The sequence below is a fragment of the Panulirus ornatus genome, chromosome 59 (assembly GCF_036320965.1).
Source record: "Panulirus ornatus isolate Po-2019 chromosome 59, ASM3632096v1, whole genome shotgun sequence".
NCBI classification, from domain to species: domain Eukaryota; kingdom Metazoa; phylum Arthropoda; class Malacostraca; order Decapoda; family Palinuridae; genus Panulirus; species Panulirus ornatus.
Genome location: NC_092282.1, coordinates 3,304,240 through 3,329,734, shown reverse-complemented (window position 1 = coordinate 3,329,734; position 25,495 = coordinate 3,304,240). Strand labels below are relative to the sequence as shown.

The following is a 25,495-nucleotide window of genomic DNA, read 5'->3' as shown; positions in this document are numbered from 1 at the left end:
GAAAGGTCAGAGCTACGAAGAATCTCCAAGGTCTGTTGCATCAATATAATCACATGAATGAACAGACAAAAACAGGATAGCAAAATAATGTACACAACAATGTTCTGACAGGAATGATTTTGTATACATCAGCTGCACTACAGAACAAATCAAATACAAACTGATAGACCCTATTCAAGACCACTGTGAAGGCTTGTGTAGTTGGGTTTTAAAAAACTCAGTTCAAGCAACTAGACTATAGAGGAAACTTTTGGTATCTCTCTCGGATCTAGGAGTACACATATGTCCAACAATGAAAGCAAAAGTAGTTTTTGTAAAGCATCAAGGAATAATTATTCTGGTACCACAAGCATGGCTCAAACCTTGATGAAAATCAAAATATATATAAAACCTCAAAACATTCAACATTTCCATCACTCCTAGCCCTAGCGAACATTACTCTTGAGGAACTAAACATTAACAGCAACCACTGAAACCAATTTAAGCAGAACTCTCCAAAACTCAAGGAGCTTGTCAAGTTCGGTGATGGAAAACACAACCATTGGGAACAGGTTCTGTATGGCAAACCTAAAATGATGGAAAATGAAGACTTAAAATGAGTAAATGGGTGTGTATTCCCTTATTTTTACCTGGTAAGCAAACCAAACCTTAAAGAATATCAAAACTAAAATGGCTGAATGGGTATGTACTCCTTTTTTCACAAAACAGAAAACATATATGCCTCATAACTATTCACGTTCTTATATTTTGTTTTCATTGTTCAAAAACTGAAATAGTATTCTGGAAGGTGTGATCAAAACCTCTGAAGGAAGACACTACTTATACATGCATAAAAGTCTAGGTTATATCATTGTTAAATATATTACGAAATTGCTAACACTACAATACATCATTTTCATTTATCTAATTGTAAAGTATACATAAAAAGGACCGAAAGATCTCTTTTTATTATGATCCAATTTCATGTTTAATGATTAAGGACCCCAAATGGAGTAAAAAATTGAGCCTCTATGTGTAAAAGGTGGCAGGATGGTATAATAATTAAGTGCATTACAATTACAAATCTGGGCTCTGCATTTTCTACAATCTGCAGAGAAGCAAGTCAACTTTCTCTGTAAATACTGAAACAAGGATACTACTAAGAGCGAGCGTCTGTATTTTAGCATTCTTTGGGTTTCATTGAAATTCTCTCATTACCCTAATCATTAACATTTCCTATTGATGATATTAGTTTGGAAAAGCATATTTCTTATTCAAGGCATAAGATCCTATGAACAGTGTCACGATTTCAATGAAACCCTAGGAGTAACTACAAGCTATTAGCATGATTACACATGCCACTCAGACGGTAATGCTAATGCTACGGGTGCTTGGCTGTGCTACTCTTATTGAAGTATTAAATGTCAAAATCTAGCCAACACATTATAAAAGCCGTACCTATTTACAACGCTGGTTACCGCAGCCCTCGCTCCAGTTCCTACGGCTTCTGAACGTCGTGAGTACACTGTAAGGCAAAAACTTGAATTCATTGCCTTGTGAAACGATCAAAAGCCGAGATCTCCCTCCCTTGTGATCAAATGAGTACCTGCTGATGACGGTAAAAGCATTATATTGGTAATGAAAATCTTTTTAACAGCTCAGATCCACTGACATGAGTAGCAGGGTCACCGAGTATAACTGTAAAAAAAAAAAAAAAAGGGTAAACTTTGAAGTTTAATCTATCTCTGGCAGACGGTCCATGACCTGCACAGAGGGTTGCTTGTTTACTTTCATTTGACATCTTCCCCGGAAAACAACGGCCTCCGTCACATGAAAGTCTTACCGTCCCACCATAATCTCATATATGATTCACAACGCATATAGAAAAAAAAAATTCATTGCAACGGACCACAGAGCATTAGCAACGTCTAAGCATGCTCTCTTGTGCCTTAACATTAAAATACAAACAAACATTACCGACTAGGGAATGTTTTGTTGGGAGAGGACATGCATATCAATGGATCAAAACAAAATATTTTGACCACGCCTTTTTTCTTATCACGAGTTCACTTTTATTGAAGAGATAAGGAGTTGCCGTTGAAAAGTCTAAACAAAGAAAGAAAAGGAATCTCGCATGATCGGAGGCGTTGAAAGAGTAAAATAACCACTAAAACCTTACCACGCATACTTAACCTGGGCTACCTTCTGGGATTTTCTGAGGAAGAAATATGATTAAAAAGGACTAACACAACTTTTCAGCTGTATGATAAAAAAAAATGGAAAAATCATGAGCGGAAAATTAACAGATAAAGATAGACCACTAACAGTGAGGACCACGAGGTAATTGAAAATAAAAACATCCGAAAAACAACTGATAAAACAAATCACCATTTAATTCATTAATAGTGAAAGGCTCCCTTAACAGAAATCTGAATTAGCACTTCTCGTATCTATTGATTAAGAAAATCTTAGTTAATGTATCAGATGTTGCTTCTTCCCAAGCTATAACAGGCGTGACATAATATGATTCCCAGTCAAGTGTACAGTGGGAAATAATGGCGAAGAACCAAGAAAAACCATTATTAGAAAAAACTATCAAATTAATATACACACACACACACACACACACACATATATATATATATATATATATATATATATATATATATATATATATATATATATATATATATATATATATATAAGGAAAATATCTTCGTATTAATTACAATCAAATAAATCTAATTCTTTTTTATTAGTTTTTCCTACAGCTTCACGTTCAAAGAGGTACACAAGACTACAACAGGTTTTTCGCCTGTACTTATTCTACTAAAACATTATACTATGTCAATTGGATTCATTAAGTCATCACAGAAATGTTATTAATCAGCAAGTCTTTGTCAGCTCCCCATTATTTACACATTTAAACGTACATAGAAATATGTACAGTAAAAAATGACAATATACTCGTATTTACAGCTAAGTCATAAAACATATATAATAATATTTACATTCAACAATGAAATTAAATTCAACAATATCTTATAAACATATACATATATCAACAGTCCACACACAATGAGGTCTTCATTTTCTCTATAACCTCATCCACAAACTGATTTCGACTTGCAAGATCGTTTTTCAATACACTGCTCCTTAGTAACATCCCTATGGCGTTGATCTGCCACACATACACTGTGGTATTCGCACGTGAAAGGTTCAACTTATGTACATCCGCATTGCACTGTTTTGATGCAAAATTCTCCAACATTACCAAGAGACAGCACTTCGGGTATCATCAGTAATTTACCCCCAAAACGGAAACCAATTGTTCTCAAAACAAAAGAACAAAAATTCATGCACCTGTCATGTATTTCACACTTAAACACTGGAACTATACGAAAAATACTATCTGTTATATTAACAAGCAACCTCACTAGGAAGGATTTACCAATAATAAGCCAATCAGGTACATGATGGGTGTATGGGCGGACGATCTTACCACGAAGCTGCGGATAATCCAGAACGGTTTGAGCTAAGCTAAGAAAAATGTGAGCACAAGCATGCTTTCCTCTATCACCAGTCCTGCTGGTATACGCCCCATACCACTACGTAAAAAGAAAAAGTTTTTTTTTCGAAGAAAATTTTTACGTTTATGTACATTAAACTTAAGTGTAAAGATTTTTTTTAAATCATCAGTAGCTGCTGAAACCAACTTAGAAATATATGGACCCATGACTGGATTTGTGGATCACTATATCCATAAAGGCCTCTCACCATTATATCAAAGTCGACACGGAAACAAAAACTCTATGAAACATTCTTAATGTCAACCTGCCTAAAATAAAAATAAGTGCACAGCTTCACAGGGTGAGTGCAGAAGTGCTGAGGTTCATACAAAAAGTTGCGATGACTGGTCAAGCTTTCACCACGATTTAAGAGGCTGGGTTTAATACCCTTCTCCAGGAGTAGTCACCTCCAGATCACCTCTGTAATGCAATGTTACGATAAAGCCACACTTCTGGCAGTGAATTTAGGCCGTGGTACATCTAATAACCGTCAACAGTACGAACAGCTATATCACAAATAATAAAATGCTCCAAAAGTGCAACAATCTGCAACACAGAAATGAACAAAGGCTCTCATGGATCACTCGGGAATCGAACTCTGGCGAAGGTTGTGGGTACAACCCATCACACTGACATCTGCCCTTTACCGCTTCACATGCAAGTCGAATCTGGTCACGTTTCTAACCTATCCCCCACCTAACCTATGGCTTCATCTCGACAACCCAAGCCTATCCAAGGCACATAGGATCAGCGAACAAAACAAAAACGAGTAAATACGGTAATTCTGGGAGATGGTAAGTGCAATACGAGATCCAGCACAAAATACTACGGTGAAAGATGTTATCATTACCTAATCCACGCCCAAGACATACACAGCTTTACACAGAGTCAAACAACAGAAGACCTAATAAAGTTATCTTGTGGAAAGCAGGACTGTACGACCAAAGATAATCATCACAGTCTGGAATCATAAAGCTGCAACGATTACTATCAATGAACCAATCATTACTACCACTTGCGTTAGTGACTAACCATCAAAATGAAAAGGTGGCGGCTGTCATCTAGTCGGCAAGTGGGAAGAAAGTAAAACGCCATCATGTTAATGTTCATTTTCGACATGTTCCCCTGTACCATCCCTGGGTAAAGTTGTTACATTAGGTGTGAGGGGAGTTAGGAAAAGGCTGATTGGTTTTAACCCAACACTTTGCCTACAAGACGGCGGCAGATATGAATCCTCCCGCGACTCTGCTGGACTTTGTGTAACTAAAATTTATCTCCTTGACTAAATAAATTAAAAAGTACGAGGATGTGAAAATAAGTAAATATAACAGTAAACTAAGAATCATTAATTACGGTAGATGGCCAGTGGTAGGGTTAATTAGTAACACCAAAAAGGGAAGGTGTATGAAAAACCTCCTCAATCTACCTTCAGTATGGTATCATTCCCATCACATTCTAACACAGAATCATTCCCTAAATACCATGACAAAAAACTAATCCTGTACGACCACGTCTTCTCCTGTGTACCTTAACCCAGTAGGAATTGCAAACCCTATAAAAAAAAAAAAAGTATACCTTCTACAGCGTAGTTACACGGGTCCTAAGGTGGCTCGATGCATGTATACGAACACAACCCCTCACTAACGTTTATGACATTTTCAAAACTTTTACGCTAAAAGGCATGTAACATTCCTACTGCAACAATGCAGTAAAAACCTTACATTTCTTTCCAACCAACAATATGTTCACTACAGCCTATTAATATAACACACTCACACACACACACACACACACACATATATATATATATATATATATATATATATATATATATATATATATATATATATATATATATATATATACGTAGCGGGACGTCTTTTTCCTTGACAAGGAAGACATGAAATGTGAATATCTCTCATGGAGTGACGTGAGAGAAGAGAATGCATGTGCACATTATACTCACACCCTAGTGTTTATGAATACACGAGCAGTGTGGTGCTAAACTGAAATAATGGGAGAGACCTGCGAAATCGCCACAGCAACAACAGCACACCTTAGAAACTGAAAATATTTAGTGTGCATAGAAACTGAGATGTGGCATACTAGCCAAAGGTAAAATTAACATGAAAATACGACTTAAATAACTAGCACCAGAGAGAGTCCCTCAACACCGCGGTATACCACAGCACAGCGAAAGATGTAGAGCAACACTTCATACTGTTCTTGTAGCACCTTGCATCCTACAACACGCTGGGCACTACCCTCCATTTCTTATTAACGAGTGTCATACTCGACAATTACTTCGTTCCACTTAAAGCAAACACATCAAGCGAAGCAAACCACGTCAGGTATCGTCTATACTTTCATGTCTACGAGTGTCATACTCGACCTATAAACTGATTATAGTGGGAGCTAACAATTCTGGCAGACTTAAAGATTACTGTTCCTTCACTCCTTGCCAACCTCTTCTCGTCTCCTTTCCTCATTAGCTACGTATCACAGACTTCGTATAAATTCGCTTGTACTTTTACATCGTGACTCGACTGACGAGCTTGCCAAGACATACCTTCCATGTTAGTTGCAATCTTCGACTTAGAGCGCGAGGTTATTCCATGACACAATGGAACTGCAAGAAACTTGGTAACTAATCCTTTTAATCACTCCGACTAAATAGCTCTAAGATAAGCAACATATACAAATTCTAGTGGAATGGATCCATAAAAAGTCTAATGTTATCCCACAAAATGCTTTCTCTGACGGCGGCGAAGACGAACCTTGTCTTGTTGGTGTCTGTGGCACAGGTTTCGTGAGGAAAGAAGTTGTCTCGGTTCTTGGCGAACGTCACGAAACGGTTGCGTATGTAATCGGTGGCACCGCGCGCGTCGCCCCGTGGCCCAGTGTAGTCGGGAAAATATTTGGCAAGGTCTGACCTCGCTATCTTCTTCTGTAGCACGTCTGTTTTATTTAAGAATAAAATAATGCTAGTTTTTGAGAATCCAGGATAATTCAAAGTCTCTCGGAAGAGCTGGAGGGAGAGTTCCAATCTGTTCATACCATCCTCCTCCTCCTTACTCCATGTTTGATCGTACTCACTCAACGCCGCAAGGAATATGATGGCATTGACCTCATCGAAAAGACGTAGCCATCTCCGCCTCTCACCGCGTTGACCACCCACGTCCGTTATTCTGAAGGTCCAGTTCCTATCATGGAAGTCGAAAACAGTGGCGGAACGTGTGGGGATGCGGAGCTGGAGCACATCTTCCTGGGTGGGTAAGTACGGCTGCTGCGCCAGGCGGTCGGTGGCTGACAGGTAGTAAGCTGTGCTGTCTGGGAGGTTGAACTCGTTGGCCCGCAGCCAGCACTCCTGGGCGGCCGGATCCTCCCACAGCACGCGCATCAGGTATGCGTGATCTTGGGGCAGTAATGCTGGCTTCATGTCTTCCTCTATCGAGCCCCAGTCCGCGGGCGTCACCGCAGCCAGGGTGAGGGCGGCATGAGCGGCCTCCGGCGAACCCCAGGGAACGGCAGCTTCCTGAACGGCCTCTATCAGACGCGTAACGCACGTGAGAACGTTTTCGAGCACGTGCCGCGTGTACGAGCGCAACGAGGCTGGAGACATACCGCCACTGTCGATGATTTTCATCTGTCGCATGATTGTGGATTTGCCTGTTTCTGCGGCCCCGAGCAGGAGGACGTAAACAACATGGCTGCGGTGAGTCTCCCGCCCCAGGGAGCCGCCAGGGTTAACAGGAGGTACATCTGGTGAGGGGATGCACCCGCAGCGGCACATAAGCCCACAGTAGCATGACAGCGGGCACGCCATGACTGACGGGCGCTGTTAAGGTGCTCGTGCCGCCACTCTCACCAACCCGGCCTACGCCACACTCCTCACACCACCCGTGCTGCCAGTATATCCACCTAAAGGAGAAAAAAATAACCAATGTCGCAATGATACACAATGAAACCCCATTAAGAATGAAGTTAACTCAAATTTATTCATCGTATAGTGAACAGATATAATCAATTGCTCTTGCAGCTCGTGGTGGTATATCTGTGCAGTCTCGCCTGACTACACCCGGGGCTTTTCTCTCAAACTTACAGTGTCGTGACTCGACGTAGACAAAGATGATGCTTCCTCCGTGGTTGCGAGACTTCAACTCCCCCGCATCGAGTAATCCAAAATCCATTCAGTATCACCCATCACATCCAGGGGTACTTGTTGCATTCCTTTACAATTATTCCACACTCAGGGACACAAATAACCACTAGAACAGTGCTAACACTACCAGCTGCAACATCAGGTACAGCGCGACTTGCCACACTGGGTTCAGGTTAGCGACAAAACCAGCCCGACGGCTCCAGTTGCGTGCCAGACGTATGACACAGAGCAGTTGCAACCTTAATCATAGGCACTTTTCTCGAGAAAAATAATGTGCTCTAATGGGCAAGATCTTAGTGTGAAAGTAAATCTTCTTCTAGAGTGTAGTGCGTCGGTAACAAATTCATAATGTTAGTAATAACTGGTTTTGTGGAGCTCGTCCGTATTTAAATGAACCTAACACAGGTAGCTAAAATCTGCAGATATATTCGCCTGCTTATTCCACACAACGTTGCAGACAACGTTTTGCCTCTATAATAGTGAACACACCTTGGTGAATTATAATGATATTCATATTTAGAAAATATGTATGATGTGTACACAAAGTCCCGTAACATCTGCGCGGATGTCCTTGATGCTACGCTGTCGGTCACAATACAGAAACAACTTTTTGTCATTATGTCCAACCTTTGAAATCTACTGTATCAGCTCCACCCATTAGTCAGCCTTACGCAACACAACACATGCTAATTACACGCCATAGATGCGGCAGCCTGGATACAGCATGGAACAAGGTGGGTTGAGCAATACTGCCCACAGCCAAATTCTAATAACTGACGTTGGTGAGCCAGGATGGTGACGTTGCAAAGGCGCAGGCCAATCAGTACTTTTGGTGTGTCCGGTTAATGACGTCATGACTCTTGGACCAATTAGGGCGTTGGGACTGCTGAATCCAGGGGATCCCGGTGAACCAGGGCGTATTTAGCAGCAACCAGTCATGGGTGATTCCACGCCCGACGAGGGGGCAAGAATATGGCAGCAACTCGGAGAAAGAAAGTCTAACCGGAATCTTCCGCTCGTTCTTGCTTGACGACACACATCACAGCAGTATAGGTCGTCAACACAAACCGATCATGGGAGAGTAGACGAGAGAAAGAAGAATAAGAAATAAGTTGTTAACATTAGACAACAGAGCAAATAACCAAGAAATAAGATCTTTTTTTGTCTATGAGAGAGACAGATAATCAAACCAACTATGTAACGATAACAGGACATCTGGCACAGTTGAGATCAGGATTGAAAATACCCTTATTAAAGATGACGACACATTCCCGTAAGCGAAGGCACGTCTTTTACTATATAGTGTTTTATGTGGAGGGCACTTAGCTGCCTTGTCCCCGGGCCTGACGGATGAATGAATAATTGTCAATATTGATATGTATCTCACGGGCCATTATGTGGGTAGCTTGTTTGTGTGTGTGTGTGTGTGTGTGTGTGTGTGTGTGTGTGTGTGTGTGTGTGTGTGTGAGCCTTACATGGGGTACCGTTACAAAGATGAGTATGTGTGTCTGTTAATTTGTAGCATTTCTTTGCCTACTGATTGAGCAATTTCTTTGCCAAATGATTAAGCAACTACTTGACTTCAAATTAAATTATTTAAAGGTAGGTGGCTCCAGGGCCACAATAGGGAGTTACAAGTGAATACAACTAAAAGGTCACCTCAGACAAGCCAGAGGTTCCACCACAGGTTTTTCTGAGTACACATGAAAGGTCACACCAGGGGTACATCCCAGCAGTACACACAAGAGGTCACACCTGTGGCTATGACATGAGTCACGTCAAATGACCCGCGAACTAAGGATGAGGGCTTACACCAGGTCCATGTCACACGAGATCAAACTGAAGTTCATGCCAATCAAAAGACACGGTATATCACAAAGGTCACACTAAGGCCACATCACACGTCACATCACACAGGTCACACCAAAGGTCAAAACACAAGCATCGTCTGTCATCATGGACGTCGTCGATTCCAGTCTCCATGGAATGTACAGTGGAAAAATCCCAGCTGTTAAGCACATGCAGACTGGTTCAGCCTCGCACCTGCTTTCCAGAACACACAAACACACACACATATATATATATATATATATATATATCACGTAAATGGCACGAAGCTCTAGTTATGTACCCAACGGTACGACCTTTGGTATAATGGTTTTGCATCGGACCTCATCCATAAGGATCAGGTCAGAGACCACGTTATCACACTCAAAGGTCGTACCGTGTGCTCAAAAGGTAAAAAGATAATAATATTGGGAAGCCAATCATATATATTCAATATTTCCGTTTGGTAAATATTCTCGAGTCAGTCTTTATGATTGTACTTTGGTCAAGACCAACAGTGAGGGTCGACAATATACCAATCACCATCCGCTCTGTCGCTAACTCCGTCTACAGCCAGCTAATATATATATATATACCTTGGCCTCAGTGATGCACGAGGAGTCTCAGGCACGTGACGCGGTACAGAACCCATCACTACACTATTGCGAAAGGGAAGCGAGGACACCATCTGGTGATGATTCTGTTATCATCCAACACGCACACCAGACTGGGTGATACGAGAGGATCCTCAACAGGTCAGCCAGTAACGCAAATACAAGGTAATGCAATAAGCAACTGACCACTGGGTCTTCTCGAGGCTGTCTGTGGCAGGGATATCAGAAGACATGCAAAGTACAGCGGACTGAGAAGCAAAGCTACGTCCACAACAACAGAGCGCCAGTAATACAGCCTACGACGCAGTGAATTGGAGGGAAATACCCAGGGAACCCAGCCGCTCTGATGATTTCCCCAGACAACTCAACTGGACAGAACTCGCTGCCACCAGATTGCTGCGCGCGTTGCTCATAGCATTTTGCGGTGAGACTTGAGAGTTCTTTTTACGTATTTCCCTATATAGCCCTACGTGTCCTCAGTGAAGGATTAAAAGGGGTTACATGTGGTAAATGTCTACCAAATTTCATTCTCCCTCACGCTGGCGTATTCGATGGACTATACTACAGAAATGGCACAAAATTCAGATTAATTCCTCTGCATGTCTATACTGAGGTAAATTTTCCCTAATCACGGACGTCTGTGATTCCAAGGACATCCTCTGAATGTGTCATTTGCCTGACAACCGGATGTGTCGCCACCATCACCGATGCATCCGAAAGATTGGCAATGAAAAAGAAATTATCGAGTTTTTCTTTCCTTTAAATTTCTCGGCATCAGTGGCCATGGTCAGTGGAATATGGGCATCGTGAGGGGTGAGTGAGCGGTATGCTCCTGATAAAGAGGCTCCTTACCCTTTCTTTCTTTCTCCCTCTGATATTTCTTTCAAAGAACCAAATAACGAAGGATGACACACCGTGGCAGACGAGTGGTCGACGAGATGAACATATGTATAACGAGAAGCCGGACGAACGTTCAACGAGGAACCGGACGTCGGTCGGTCTATGGAGAGGCAAACTGAGACGCGCTCGAACCCTTGCCATCAAGGAAGTTATAAAACAGATGCGCTTCAACCACTCCTCCAGCGAGGAGGCAGCTACAGCAACGGTGTGCCTTCCTTATACAGACTTCCACTACTCAAGACTTGTAGAACACAAACATCCACCTTAATTATGAAAGTTGCTGGCCTTACGATTGGCTACCAACTTCTGGATCGAGATCATCAACCTAAGATTCCGTCCTGCACTCAATCAACCACACACAGAAAAATACACACAAGCAGTCCCCCATAATAACGTATTTCTCTACTGCTTATTTTCGAGACATGGAACTAAACAACACTAATGGTTCCCGCCTGTCAATCCTAAGTTAACTTTACTCAGCTGCGAGCAAGAGGAATGGTAAGTGCTGTTAGTACCAAGGATGGCAGAAGAGGGGAAATCTATTCACATCAAAATCATGGAGAGAACAAAGCAGCGTAATTCTTAACTAAGACTTACACAAGGTTTCACCGAAACTGATGTCAGTTAAGAGTTATCTAACTTCAATCAGATCTGTATGTTTATCATAGTAATGATATTCCTCTTCATCATTATTATAGTTCCACTTGGTCTTCATGGTAGTTTCAGATGCTCTGCACCATGGTAGTCCCACCTGTTCATCATGGTAGTCCCACCTGTTCATCATGGTAGTCCCACCTGTTCATCATGGTAGTCCCACCTGTTCATCAATGGTAGTCCTACCTGTTCACTACAAAGTTAGTCACGTGAACCTGCACACCCAACCCAGGCAGCCTTGAAGATGTTCGTCCCAAGGACTTCTGGATCTGTTCTCTGCCTACACCAACTCTATCATCGCCACTACCCTCACCAACCCCTCCGTAACCATCACCACTACACTCACCAACCCCTCCTCTACCCTTAACCATTCTCCTCGGAAACACCAGTCCTCAAACGCCCTTAATGTATAAACAGGCCTCTGACCGTATGAATCTAATTTCGCTCTCATTTCTGTGGGATATCGATACATAAATGGGGGTGAGGGGGGATAAATGGAGGGGCTGGGGGGGAAGAGACTCGCACTGTTGAAATGTCAGAGGAGGAGTTGAGGCGCTCGCCCGTCACAGGTCAGCAGCCCCCGACTCGATACCCAGTGGGCAGATGCCAATGCCTCAACCCAAGGCTTGCCTGACTCAGTTTATTTGCCCAACACCAATATTTTTTTTTTTTTCCATTTCCTTCAACGATGACGTACCGGTGGTAAACTTAATCCCCTGCGAACAAAGACTTAACTCCAAGAATACAAAGACTTAACCCCTCTTTGAGTTCCACGAGTTAGCCCCCTCTTAAGCACGACGACTTAACCTCTTGAGGAAGACGTCTTAACCTCTTGTCATTTCTAAGGCGAATACCGTCATGATTACACCGTTAATGTTTAAATTCATCCCACCCATTGACGCCTGAGCCATTTCAAAGAAAATGAATCAGCGTAATCATTCCCAAGTAATCAACCTGTTCTCTTTTTTTGTGGAAATGCATTACACAATGGTTTATAGTTTCATAAAACTTCTGAAAACGTAAAATTTCTGAGCCCGTGGAGGCTGAGGGGACGGATTCGTAATTCACACACACACACAAATCAGGCTAACAAAGATAGGTAAAATATTCCATGATCAAGTGAAATGTCAGTGTCGTATTTTCATAAGAAACATCGAGTTCAAATCAAGAAACGTTTACGGACACAAAAGCAAACACAACAATGTGTGGTTGAAATGAAAATATAATGCCTCCAACGTGAATTCTACACAAAACTTTTGTCAGGTTGTCCACAAGGAAGGGTGTCTACCACGGATTCAGAGAGGAAGAGAGAACAGAGTCCCGGTGTCAAATTATCTCACGGATACGTCGACCCAACATGGGGGAGTCACCCGGGTAGGATGTCAACATTGCCACACGCAACACCCAAAACTCACTCTAATATTAACAACAGTAACTATGTATTGAATCAGGAATGTCTAATGCCTGATGAAGCTTATCTCCAGAGTACGAGAGGTCTCGAACGTCTATACATCAACGAAGTCATGAAATAAGTGCACTGAATTTAAAAAGAAAACGATATCGGACAAGCGAGTCAAATCTCTACCTGGTACTAGTCAGCGTTTAGTACCCTCGAAGCTCAGTTGTCCTTAGATCAGTAACGGCTTTGCACCGTATCAGGTCGTCCCAGTCCCATACTGCAGATATGGAGCTAAAGATTGTAAGTATAAGGATTTTAGGTGCATGACTAAACGTTACATGAACGGACCAAGACCACAATCGCTTCAACTTCCTTGAGATTTGAAAGGAATACTCAACGTAGTTTTCAGACAACATATGCCATTAACCTCCTAAGCAGGTCGGTATGGCCCTTACGAACCGAATGATAGCCTGGCCTTTGACCTAACCCTTGCGGTTAAGGTCACAGGCCAGGGTATCATACGTCACGGTTCTACTTGAGGATTATACATATATATAATGTTATGATGGAACACCACTGGTAAACCCACCCACCCACCAATATCTTTTTGAAAATTTTTATAAAACCAATCCCCCCCCCCCCCCAACCCTTCATAAAGACGAACACTGTCTCCTCTCCAGCTGGTGACGTTGGCGTCCTTCGTCAGCGGGATGCCAAAGGAGGAGGGGATGATCGAGCCACCGCCAGCCACACCAATGGAGCTTATGAAGGCCCTTACCTTTGGCGACATGAAGACGCTGCTTAAAGTGATGAAGCAGGATGAGGTTTGTAGCGTGCGTATGTGTGTACTTGCTATCAATTACCCTCACGCGCAAACGGTAAGACCCACGCCGTGACCTCTGATGTGATCTCAAGGCCCTAGTCTAAAGCCAGACTAACATACCCTTAAGGGTCATATAGTGAAGCTCAAGGAGTTAGGCTTACGTAAGCAAATATTACTGTTTCCAGTGACTTCTGATTCAGTCTTACCTACGTTTTTATTGATGATGCCATAGTCATTAAGGCCGTCAACGCCAGGTTAATACCACAAATCGAGAAAACTTGAACTCCTTCAGGTGTTCTAAATCACTATAAGGCCATACACGCTCCCACTGCATATATATAGTACTATTGTATGTATACATGCATCAAGGTTCTGTATGTATCTTGGAAAATATATTTGCACATAAGCTTATACGATCAAGTCTTACACATATACGTTAGTACGTAAAACAATATAAGCCTGCATAAATTAGAGGCTATAAATTGGAAGGTTTTATACGTAAAATGAGGCCTGTATATGTATACTGAGGCATATATACGTACATAAAGACGTATAAGTATATCCGAGTGCATCATCGCGACATGGCATCCATTTTTCTGGATGAAACCTTCAAGTTTAGGTAGGTTTATGTTTTTCTGATGGTTTCTACAAACAAAATTACACTCCGTTGCGAGATGTTCTCTATAACCACAATGTTGAATCGTCTTCAGGAATGATATTAGATTCAGTAGGCTAGGACAGTTGAACATTACTGATATCCTCACTTAGAGATCCCATAATTATGGATATGGTAAGACAAAACGATTCGGAAGGACTTTAGACTGCTCCCACGCACGTTTCACTCAGCTCACATCCGTTATTCAGTGATGGGAATACTTAAGTCTGCTTATAGTTATCCTTTGTATACATAGAAAACAGATTTGAAAACCGTTTTCTTTTATAAACGACCGGATTCTAGAGGTCGATACGTCGTCATCCGTGCAATATGCCGTAGTCCTCAGTTCCTTTATGTTCACTTTTCCTTAGTCTGCAGCATTTGTTTACACCATGACAACAATAAACACTTAATTTTTGTTCTACAGGAAAACTTTATGACACCTGTTTGATTCCATCATGGACAAGTACACTGGATGTGAAGTGGTTATGAAATCTGACCTTTAACTTAGGGCCATCCCAAAGGGTAGGCCGTCATACCCAAGGGGTGTACCTATATATTCAAGCGGTTTGGCATTTTATTTTTTTCTTGCAGTAACGTGAGGGGGATAACATTTCTGCGTTGTGAAAGACATCGAACACTGGCTTCATGTGAACCAAAATCACAACACTTCTTGGCAATTACTGAAGTCAAGAAACCAACTATCACCTTTACATGCAATTTTAAATATTTACCATTCAGAAAGTTTCTTGGCAATTCAGTCAAGAAAAGGAACCAATCATAGTCATCCCTCCGGAATTACAATATACATGTACCAATAAGAACACCTGGCTTGTGTACAATAGCATTCCTACATTTCTGCCGTTTCTGATAAGCCATCCACTTTAAAAAATAATTATTGATTTACCGAAATAGAATAGGTGCATATAAAAAAACATAAATAGGTATACGTAAGTAAACATTTCTGTAATTTAGCTATTATAATTGTGTTCAGGGGTCAAGATTGCATGAGGAATAACAAATGTGAAACTAAAATTCATTATGTTAGCTGTGACAGCACAGGCAGCTGAGGCCCTAATCAAGGCCATTAATGCTATATATATATATATATATATATATATATATATATATATATATATATATATATATATATATTAACTTTACTTTTGCTTGATTATAACATATAATCATATTTCAATAATCTTAAAAGCAAGCTGAATGCTGTGTTACCAACAGGTCCACCACATCAACAAACTGCACATATTATTTGTTTCCTTGCTTTTAAGTTGGATGTTAGAATATCAAATTTCTGCCTTCGACATTGCACTTTACATCAGTAAAATAGTTTCTATTTTTTTTTTTTTCTGCTTGATTTCCTCCCACAGAATTTTCTCCATTGTCTCTACTTTTGCCTCTGCAATTACACCCCTCACAGTGTCTCTTCCACTCTGCTTCTTTTGACTCTGCATCTTGCACACGAACCTTTCCTCATATATCCAGAAGAACTGGCTTGGTCTCTCTGGCACACTTAAACATGGAAACAATAAGCTTTACAAATCCTGTATCTTTGGGTTTCTCTAAGCCACGCTGCAATCTGTTTTTCATGACAGCAACAAACTCACGATTACTGAGCTGACCATCATTGTTATCATCAAAGAGTGTGAAGACTTCCACAACATGGTCTAACAGCTCTACATGTGCAACAGTTTTTGCTACATGCTTCAGGGTTGCCTGATCAATAGAAGCTCCAGCAATGTGGTAGAAAGTCAGGGCTGTATCTAAATCATTGAAGTTATTTCTTTTTTAATTTTCCAAAAGAAGGAACAGAGGGGGCCAGGTGAGGATATTCCAAAAAAGGCCCAGTCCTCTGTTCTTAACACTACCTCGCTAACGCGGGAAATGGCGAATAGTTTAAAAGAAAACGAAATATATATATATATATATATATATATATATATATATATATATATATATATATATATATTTTTTTTGCTTTGTCGCTGTCTCCCACGTTTGCGAGGTAGCGCACGGAAACAGACAAAAGAAATTGCCCAACCCACCCCCATACACATGTATATACATACGTCCACACACGCAAATATACAATACCTACACAGCTTTCCATGGTTTACCCCAGACGCTTCACATGCCCTGATTCAATCCACTGACAGCACGTCAACCCCGGTATACCACATCGATCCAATTCACTCTATTCCTTGCCCTCCTTTCACCCTCCTGCATGTTCAGGCCTCGATCACACAAAATCTTTTTCACTCCATCTTTCCACCTCCAATTTGGTCTCCCACTTCTCCTCGTTCCCTCCACCTCCGACACATATATCCTCTTGGTCAATCTTTCCTCACTCATTCTCTCCATGTGCCCAAACCATTTCAAAACACCCTCTTCTGCTCTCTCAACCACGCTCTTTTTATTTCCACACATCTCTCTTACCCTTACGTTACTTACTCGATCAAACCACCTCACACCACACATTGTCCTCAAACATCTCATTTCCAGCACATCCACCCTCCTGCGCACAACTCTATCCATAGCCCACGCCTCGCAACCATACAACATTGTTGGAACCACTATTCCTTCAAACATACCCATTTTTGCTTTCCGAGATAATGTTCTCGACTTCCACACATTCTTCAAGGCCCCCAGAATTTTCGCCCCCTCCCCCACCCTATGATCCATTTCCGCTTCCATGGTTCCATCCGCTGCCAGATCCACTCCCAGATATCTGAAACACTTTACTTCCTCCAGTTTTTCTCCATTCAAACTTACCTCCCAACTGACTTGACCCTCAACCCTACTGTACCTAATATAATAACCTTGCTCTTATTCACATTTACTCTTAACTTTCTTCTTTCACACACTTTACCAAACTCAGTCACCAGCTTCTGCAGTTTCTCACATGAATCAGCCACCAGCGCTGTATCATCAGCGAACAACAACTGACTCACTTCCCAAGCTCTCTCATCCACAACAGACTTCATACTTGCCCCTCTTTCCAAAACTCTTGCATTCACCTCCCTAACAACCCCATCCATAAACAAATTAAACAACCATGGAGACATCACACACCCCTGCCGCAAACCTACATTCACTGAGAACCAATCACTTTCCTCTCTTCCTACACGTACACATGCCTTACATCCTCGATAAAAACTTTTCACTGCTTCTAACAACTTGCTCCCACACCATATATTCTTAATACCTTCCACAGAGCATCTCTATCATCTCTATCATATGCCTTCTCCAGATCCATAAATGCTACATACAAATCCATATATATATATCCTAGCCTACACCAGGTACCCATTTCTTCGACCAACTCTTAGGGGTAGATGAACAGCTGGGTTGACTGTGGATCAAATGCAGTAACCAGGATTCAAACTTATGCTCTCGACCCTGGGCGGCCTGTGAATGCATCATGGTCAGGAATGCTAACCACTACACCACAGGAATCCATAAATACACATATATGAATGTTTACACATACACAAAAGTGACTATATGCACATCTCAGTGGATATGTACAGTACAATGTCAATTTATGAAAGTTAATGCATCTATCAGCTCCAGAGTCATGTACCCTGTCAGATTCAGCTCTCACTCACCACTCCTGATTCACTAACATGCCAGTAAAAGATTCACCTCAAGTTGACTTAATAATGGATTCACTTACTACCAAATGACTAACTAACAACTAGCCAATTCCACACTGGCTGACTCAAAACCAACTGATCCACTAATGACGACCTGTTATCGACTGGTTCACAGGTAATTAACAAACCACTGACTGGTAACTCAATAATGCCTCATCCATCCTCACAAATGATACCACACTTCAAAATACAACAAAATACCTTGTTGTATATAATAATACTATTGATAATACTACTATTACTACCAAAACTGATAATGATATATGTTCTAGGATGCATCAAGGGAACAGCACCAGGACCTGGCAGACAGGGAACAAGACCTGCAAATTGCCCTACACCCAATGGCTGTCCTCAAATCAGAAAACCTGGCTAGAGTCATTGAGGACACCACTAGCTACTTAAACAGTGATGGTGGAAACGTCAATATTGAAAGTGACAAAGACATCCACAGTAGTAGCAGCAGGGCAAAACTGGGTTCATATATGCTGCACCCCGGTATGATCAGCCACTCGAATGACTACCACGACGATCCATAGTGTGGCCATCACTCACTATAACATTACAGTTCTACAGCTGTTAACCTCACGAGCACAACGGTATGATTCTTGAGAATGACCTTTTAGAATGATGGCCTGACCTTTGACCTGACCCTTAAAGCCAAACCATCAAGGTCAAAGGGGTCATGCTCAAAGGTTGTAAAGCCATGCTCAAGGATCGTAATGTCAAAGTAATGGGGTTTACTAATTGATTATGGCCTTACTGCTGGGCCATGACTTACTACTCACAAGTTGGTCCTAAGCACACCATCAATCTGGATGTTTTAAAGTTAACAGTATTAAGTTTACAATATTCACAATCCATGGCAAGACTTGCTCCTTATCATAAATAAAAGTTACCCAAACAGGCTACAGAACTTAAACTTCCGTGATCAGAGGTAAGATTGCTACCTATAAATAAAAAGGGGGAGCAAATCCTCAGGTTGCCCCATCAATATCGCCAAAATTTTACTATTACTTTCTGCACATCATTATCTATTTTGTGACTAAAATATATTCAACAAAAATTTATAGCCTGAATGAATGCTTATGAGATCTCTCCTACACAAGGTCAGATTCATATTTCTCTTTAAGCATATGAACTCAGTTTACATTCCAAAAAAACAAAAAAATATGGTGAGATAAATGGAGTAATGCATTTTTCATCAGGTCACACAATTATATCAAAAATTTCACAATTGCCATCTTCATATGTTAAAAGTACATCATATTTTACTTCCACATTTTACAATACTATAGTATTGTTAGTTAACCCTACAATATCCCTATCCCTCATGACCCTACTGCTAATGAGTTTATCAATATTGAAAGATAGTTTTAAAGTGGAGTATAATAAAATCCTACCCTTTTATATCATTCATTGCAACAGCAACAAAGATTCTAAAAAAGAGAAACTAAAATATATCTTTGCAAGATTTTTGTCTACTGGCAGAGTGAAACTTATCCAATCAATATTGGGCAAATTTGTAGACATAAACTTTATGGAAAAACGTAGGAAATTCTGTGTAGATTCCTGTTATAAGTAAATGAAAACATCAACAACTTACCTACCATAAGAAGATGGTGTTTACCTTGAAATACGAGTCATATCACAATATTCCCTCTGTATTCATTCATTGCTATTAAGCTAGACTTCTTATGCCATTATCCATTAGTTCTAAATGCTTCTGTACATCAGATCTTTTACTGTAGAGTTCTTGAACCACAGGTCCTGTTGCCACAGGGAAATGAGAGAGTTCAATTATAAAATTCCAATACTTTGCAATTCATAATCAGTAAAAAAAAGTCAGCTATTTCACTAGAAACAGCATCTTCTTGTACCAGGATGTAGTAAAAAATCTTTATATATGAAGATATATATAAACATGAATTGTTCAAAATATCCTTTTTCAGTATTTTTACATGAAGAACTTTATATATTTTAGCTAAAGCAGAAAAAAATTAAGATCACATATTTCACATTCATCACACAGTTAGTACTACAGGTTCATTCTGTCAGGCAGAAGGAATGTCATCTCATAACTAACTTTATGTCAAATAAGTATGCTGACCACAGAATGATCCACCATAAGAAAGGTTAAATATACATACTGGAAACTGAATACAGTGTCAATTGGAACTTTAGGGATACTCCTTAACTACTCATCTGCAGGTAACAATTATCCAAAATATATATTCTAAAAAGAATGGTAGGTGCACAACAGAGATTTACAGACACCAAGGTGCACCAAATGCCATGTGCATCACTCCCGTGAAACATGATATTAGACCTACAAATGAGTCACAGATGTCAGGCACATCACTACAAAAAAGATGCAGAATACATTACTGTGAAGGAAAAGATGCCAGGAGCACCAAGAAACAGAAACTGACTGCACCATCTTCATCTACATCAATAAGGCCATCTACATAACCATTATTCCTACCTGCCACAATTCCAACCACCCAATTCATTTTTGGCCTTGTAGATTAATGCTCCTGCCACTCACACCATCAACTCTTCAAAGTAAAGTATTATCCTGGCTATCCACACCATTATTCTACCCACACCACCACTGTAACCACTCACATTATTTTTCCCACCCCCTACCACAATACTAGCCACCCACACATTCCTTCTTCCCATCCATATCCCTGTTCTAACACCCACCTTTATTCTTTCCGCCCATACCATGCTTGCCATCTACACCATTATTGTACCAGCTAACTACATCAACTAACAACCCTTTCTACTCACCTTTACCAACTTTTGCCATTCTTATTAATAGGAACCTTATGACATGTACATGAATCTACACTAACTTGCTCACTAATTGCAGAGATGAGGCTAGCATTTGGTTCAGGATCTTCAAACTCTCAGTGTAACAAATTCAGGTCTGGTTTATCAACTTATACTACAAAATTTTCCCCCACTTGCTCTACACTGCAGGGTTGGTATCTCTTTATTTTTTTCTGTAGATATTACTCCAGCTTCTGCCCCATGAACTGGTTGCTTGTATACTATCATTAACAGGACCACATGATATTCAGCAAGCTATCAAGAGACAATATTACTGTGTGGATGTTGACCACACAAGGGTGGACTGCAGTAATGTCTGTATCTCTCCCTATACCGCTATGGTATATTTGTATATTTCATTTAATTCTTCACTTACATGATGACTTTCATCCGCAATCAAAGCCTCTGACGTAGAAAATCAGTTTGACTACTAAACTTCACGAGCATTTCAAAACAAAATTTCTGCTAGTTTTTTACCTTCTCAAAACTTTTCAAATAAATTTTTAAAAAGTTGCCACCAATTTTATGGGATAAGATTTCATATGTAACCTCATACTATATTCAGATACAGAATTTTGTGGGAAGGATCACTAGCTAAGTTTGACTGAGTGACCCTTCCAAATGTTGGTCAAGTTCTGTTTACTGCTTTGTGTAAGAGCAGAACCTTCATGGATATAGCCTTTGCCAGTATTGCCTTCTTGACCTGGAGTGCATTGTTTTCATACTGGAATACAGTATTTATTTCTTCACTTGATATTTATGGAAAAACTTGCTCCAGGGGTTCACTTGTCTCCTTGCTCCCACATCATTCAGCTAAATCTGCCCATATTCTAGCCCAAAGAATGAAGAGTCACACAAATACAGCTAGACAGTGATATTTTTATTAGTGTAAAATAAAACATGCTCCCATGCACAATAATTTCTAATACTGTCTGAAGAGATTTAAGTGGAATATTCTAAATAGCACAATTTTTATTCTCTTTATAACAATGGACTCCATAACCAGCTGTAGCAGTTCTGAGAAAATTACCTACTCTAGCACATGAAGTAAAGAAGTCAATGTTGCATACAAGTAATATACTGGGATAAAGTACTGTTAGTAAAGGGCTGGAAAGCAGGAAAAATAAGAAACAAGATGACTTGAGTAACAAAATTAATATATTACAAATATATTAAGTGCTAGTTATTCTTCTGAAATCTACGCCTACATTTTTACTTATCAATCTAGTTATTACCCTTAATAATAATGAATACCCAAAGTGCTTATATTCAATATAACATTAATCATTATAAACAATATATGTTATTTTCTCTGTACATATTCATAAATACAGTAATCAAATTCAATAAACACTGAATTTCTACCAAGATATGTACATATATGTATCATAACATTTTGAAAAACATAGCACACAAACTAGGTAATTCTGTAAAAATATATACAGCATTTAAACATCTAAGAAAAATTTATCATTTTATTAGTAGTGACCGGTATTATAAAATTTCAAATCTATACCCAGAAATCATAGCTCCAACTAATGTGCCACTACTTTATAACCATTAAACAAATCATTATTGCAAAAAAATTGCACAAATTAAACCCAAACAGTAATATATATGCATCTATAGTCATGCTTGTCAAGTTATACGAACATCTTTTCAAGTAATGTAAGCTAACACTAATGGAAGAATGTGAGGCACTTGCACTGCCTGAGAACTTGCCACTTTGGTGCCATATAACAGTTTTAAAGATTAATAAAATTTTCTGTGCTTTGAAACACCTGAACCAAGGATTATAATATCCATACAAAATGCAGCACAGACCCTATAAAATCATCAATTACTTAGTATCTTAAATCATCACCTCAATAGGCAGCTACCAAGAATCCATATTTGTTAGCTGAAGTAACAAAAATACAACAATCCATCACACATTAGCTTAACCTTCTACCTACTAATCTCTTCCCCTGCAGGCAGTTTTCACAGCCAAAGGTATAACACTGCTGACTTATCTTTTAGACTACTATCTGAGAAGAAAACCGAAAATGGGTTACAGGTAGACAGGCACTTCATGTCTATGATCCATATGTTTTTTCAAACACAAGAGGTTCCTTAAATTTTAGTTCAAATATAATTTTCCTTGCATATTAATACAGTCTATAATCATCCTATAAGTCAGAGTTCAAGGCAGAAAGAAGCCATTTTTTTTCACAATATTCTTCAAGTATTCAAGTAATAAAGATATATGGCAGGCCAATTATTCATAAAGACACTTGTGCAAAAACAAACTTGTTGCTTTGAATCATTGGAACTTCCACTAAATATAAGAAATCTGTGATAATGCACATACCATATTCAATTCTGGAACAGGAATAATGTAACTCTTGGATAGTACATCTTATAGTCTATTCCCTAGGTTCTGCAAACTTACAAATAATTCTTTACTTGACCTTTCTCTATGCACATTATGCAGCCACCTTACTACACTAAGAAACAGACACTAACTTATTTGGTTCTGCAAAACTTACCCATTTACATATGGGATGAGTAGACTATGTTATCAACAAAGTAATGAATGAATACTGTAAAAGGCAAGGAGATTTCACTTAGGTTATAAAAATCAAATCAAAAAATAAGCCTATAATGCTTTACGAGTTCATGGGAGTACTGCATGACCATAATTCTTAAAATTCTTAATATAAAGGACTCGGGATGAAAGTAATGGAAATGTCTACCCTTATTCTTAGATCAATATTCTTTAGCATAATATAAAATCATGAATATGATCTGTCTGCTCCAAAACATGACTAAATAAAGCATATTCATCACAAATTCTCCTTGAGACCAGAGGAAAGAAAAAAATATTTTCTGGGCAGGAGATCCTTATCAGTAATATGGCAGGATATCCATAAACTATGTAGTAATGTGGTGGATGGCAGGCTGTACTGGCTACAGTTACAAGTGTTGGGGGTAGGAGTGTCTAAATCACTTGTTACATAACAATTTACTTCAATAGTTTACAATTATTTATTTACCTGTCCTGAGTTTGACATGAGCATTTGAAAATGCTCTCCAACACCTCCTCACACTAAAGCTACATGACACCACCCTATGCAATGATGACAAAAATGGTTAGCAAACTTTATAGTAGGCCACCAAGCCAGAGTTACAAACCCTTTGCTTCTAAAATCCACAACTCAACAACGAAGTTTCTTAGGGAGCAGTTATTTCTGTAACCCTCTTCAATCTGTTCCAGTATAACCTTCCATATCCTCTTGCAAACCATAGCAAGACAGTTCTCCAGAGCTCATATGACATTACAGTCACATAACATCTTGACACAATCCAAGCAACAGCAAAAATGGAACACTACCTTCACATCTACTTTTTAAATTAGAGGCTCCAGTCATGGGCAAAAGTCCACATCATGGCCAGGCCCCACTTGAAATATAAAGGTTAATGAAAGAGAGAAAATAAAGAGTCAAGGCAATGTATCTATGAAATTTGGAGGAAATAAAAGACCTGTCTTTCAAAATATGCCAGATCATAGTTATTGGGAAAACCATGAGAGGACAGAGCTCTAGATCTTCAAAGTGTATGGAAAGAAAAAGTTATCAATTATTGGGAAAACCATGAGAGGACAGAGCTCTAGATCTTCCAAAAGTATGGAAAGAAACAGTTATCAATATGACTTAGGCAGCTTGCCTAAGACTGTATGGTCTAGCTAATGGTGGAGAGCATACAAGCAGCTAGCTCTCAGGTGCAAAAACTTAACATGCATTCTCTAAACTGATATTTTAATCAATTAAATAAGTTTATGACACTGTCAAAATCATTCATACCTTAGCTAAAGCACAGGAATATTCCAGCTATCTAACTCTCATATAACCAGTCAAAAAATTTCCTCAAAAGGGAGACCTAGCCTTGCACTTTCTCCTTGAAAAAGCTTTGCAACAGCAATGCTCTTTGACCACATCTCTTCTCCACCCTTACCTTTAACCATGTTTCCATACATTCTTAAGATCAGCCCTTCCATATCTATCTATTCCTATGTCAAATCTGTGTCTGTGTGAAAACAATTAGTGACAAAAAACAAACATGATTAAAATTTCAGGTTAATGGAAATTGGAATTAAGATTACAAAAGAAACAAGATATATCTAAGCTTATCAGTGTAAGAGAATGAGATAGTGGAGAATAACCAAACTGATGAAAGATTTCAAGTTTATCCATCACAATGCATTTATATTGTACTAAAATATTTCAACCATTCAAATCTTTATGATTTCCTTTATACGCTGTTAAAGGGGAAAACACGTGAGAATATTTGAAGCACATGTTCTGCAAAAATGAGATTACATTGCATCATAGCATATACAATAAATCAAACTTACAATTTATGACTCCT

At 39.6% G+C, this 25,495-nt stretch overlaps 2 protein-coding genes across 2 annotated transcripts; one reads left to right on the top strand and one right to left on the bottom strand.

The window, feature by feature from the left end:
• Window positions 1-2,718: 2,718 nt before the first annotated feature.
• LOC139767194 (guanine nucleotide-binding protein subunit alpha-14-like) lies at window positions 2,719-7,818 on the bottom strand. The gene is made up of 2 exons (XM_071696312.1): window positions 7,651-7,818; window positions 2,719-7,469 (listed from the first exon to the last, which is right to left on the bottom strand). The coding sequence occupies exon 2, from the start codon at window positions 7,372-7,374 to the stop codon at window positions 6,253-6,255; it is 1,122 nt and encodes a 373-aa protein (XP_071552413.1). The 5' UTR covers window positions 7,375-7,469; window positions 7,651-7,818; the 3' UTR covers window positions 2,719-6,252.
• Window positions 7,819-13,263: 5,445 nt separating this feature from the next.
• Window positions 13,264-19,158, top strand: LOC139767196 (uncharacterized). Its single transcript, XM_071696315.1, has 3 exons — window positions 13,264-13,404; window positions 13,785-13,928; window positions 18,526-19,158. The coding sequence occupies exons 1-3, from the start codon at window positions 13,390-13,392 to the stop codon at window positions 18,787-18,789; spliced, it is 423 nt and encodes a 140-aa protein (XP_071552416.1). The 5' UTR covers window positions 13,264-13,389; the 3' UTR covers window positions 18,790-19,158.
• Window positions 19,159-25,495: the final 6,337 nt, after the last annotated feature.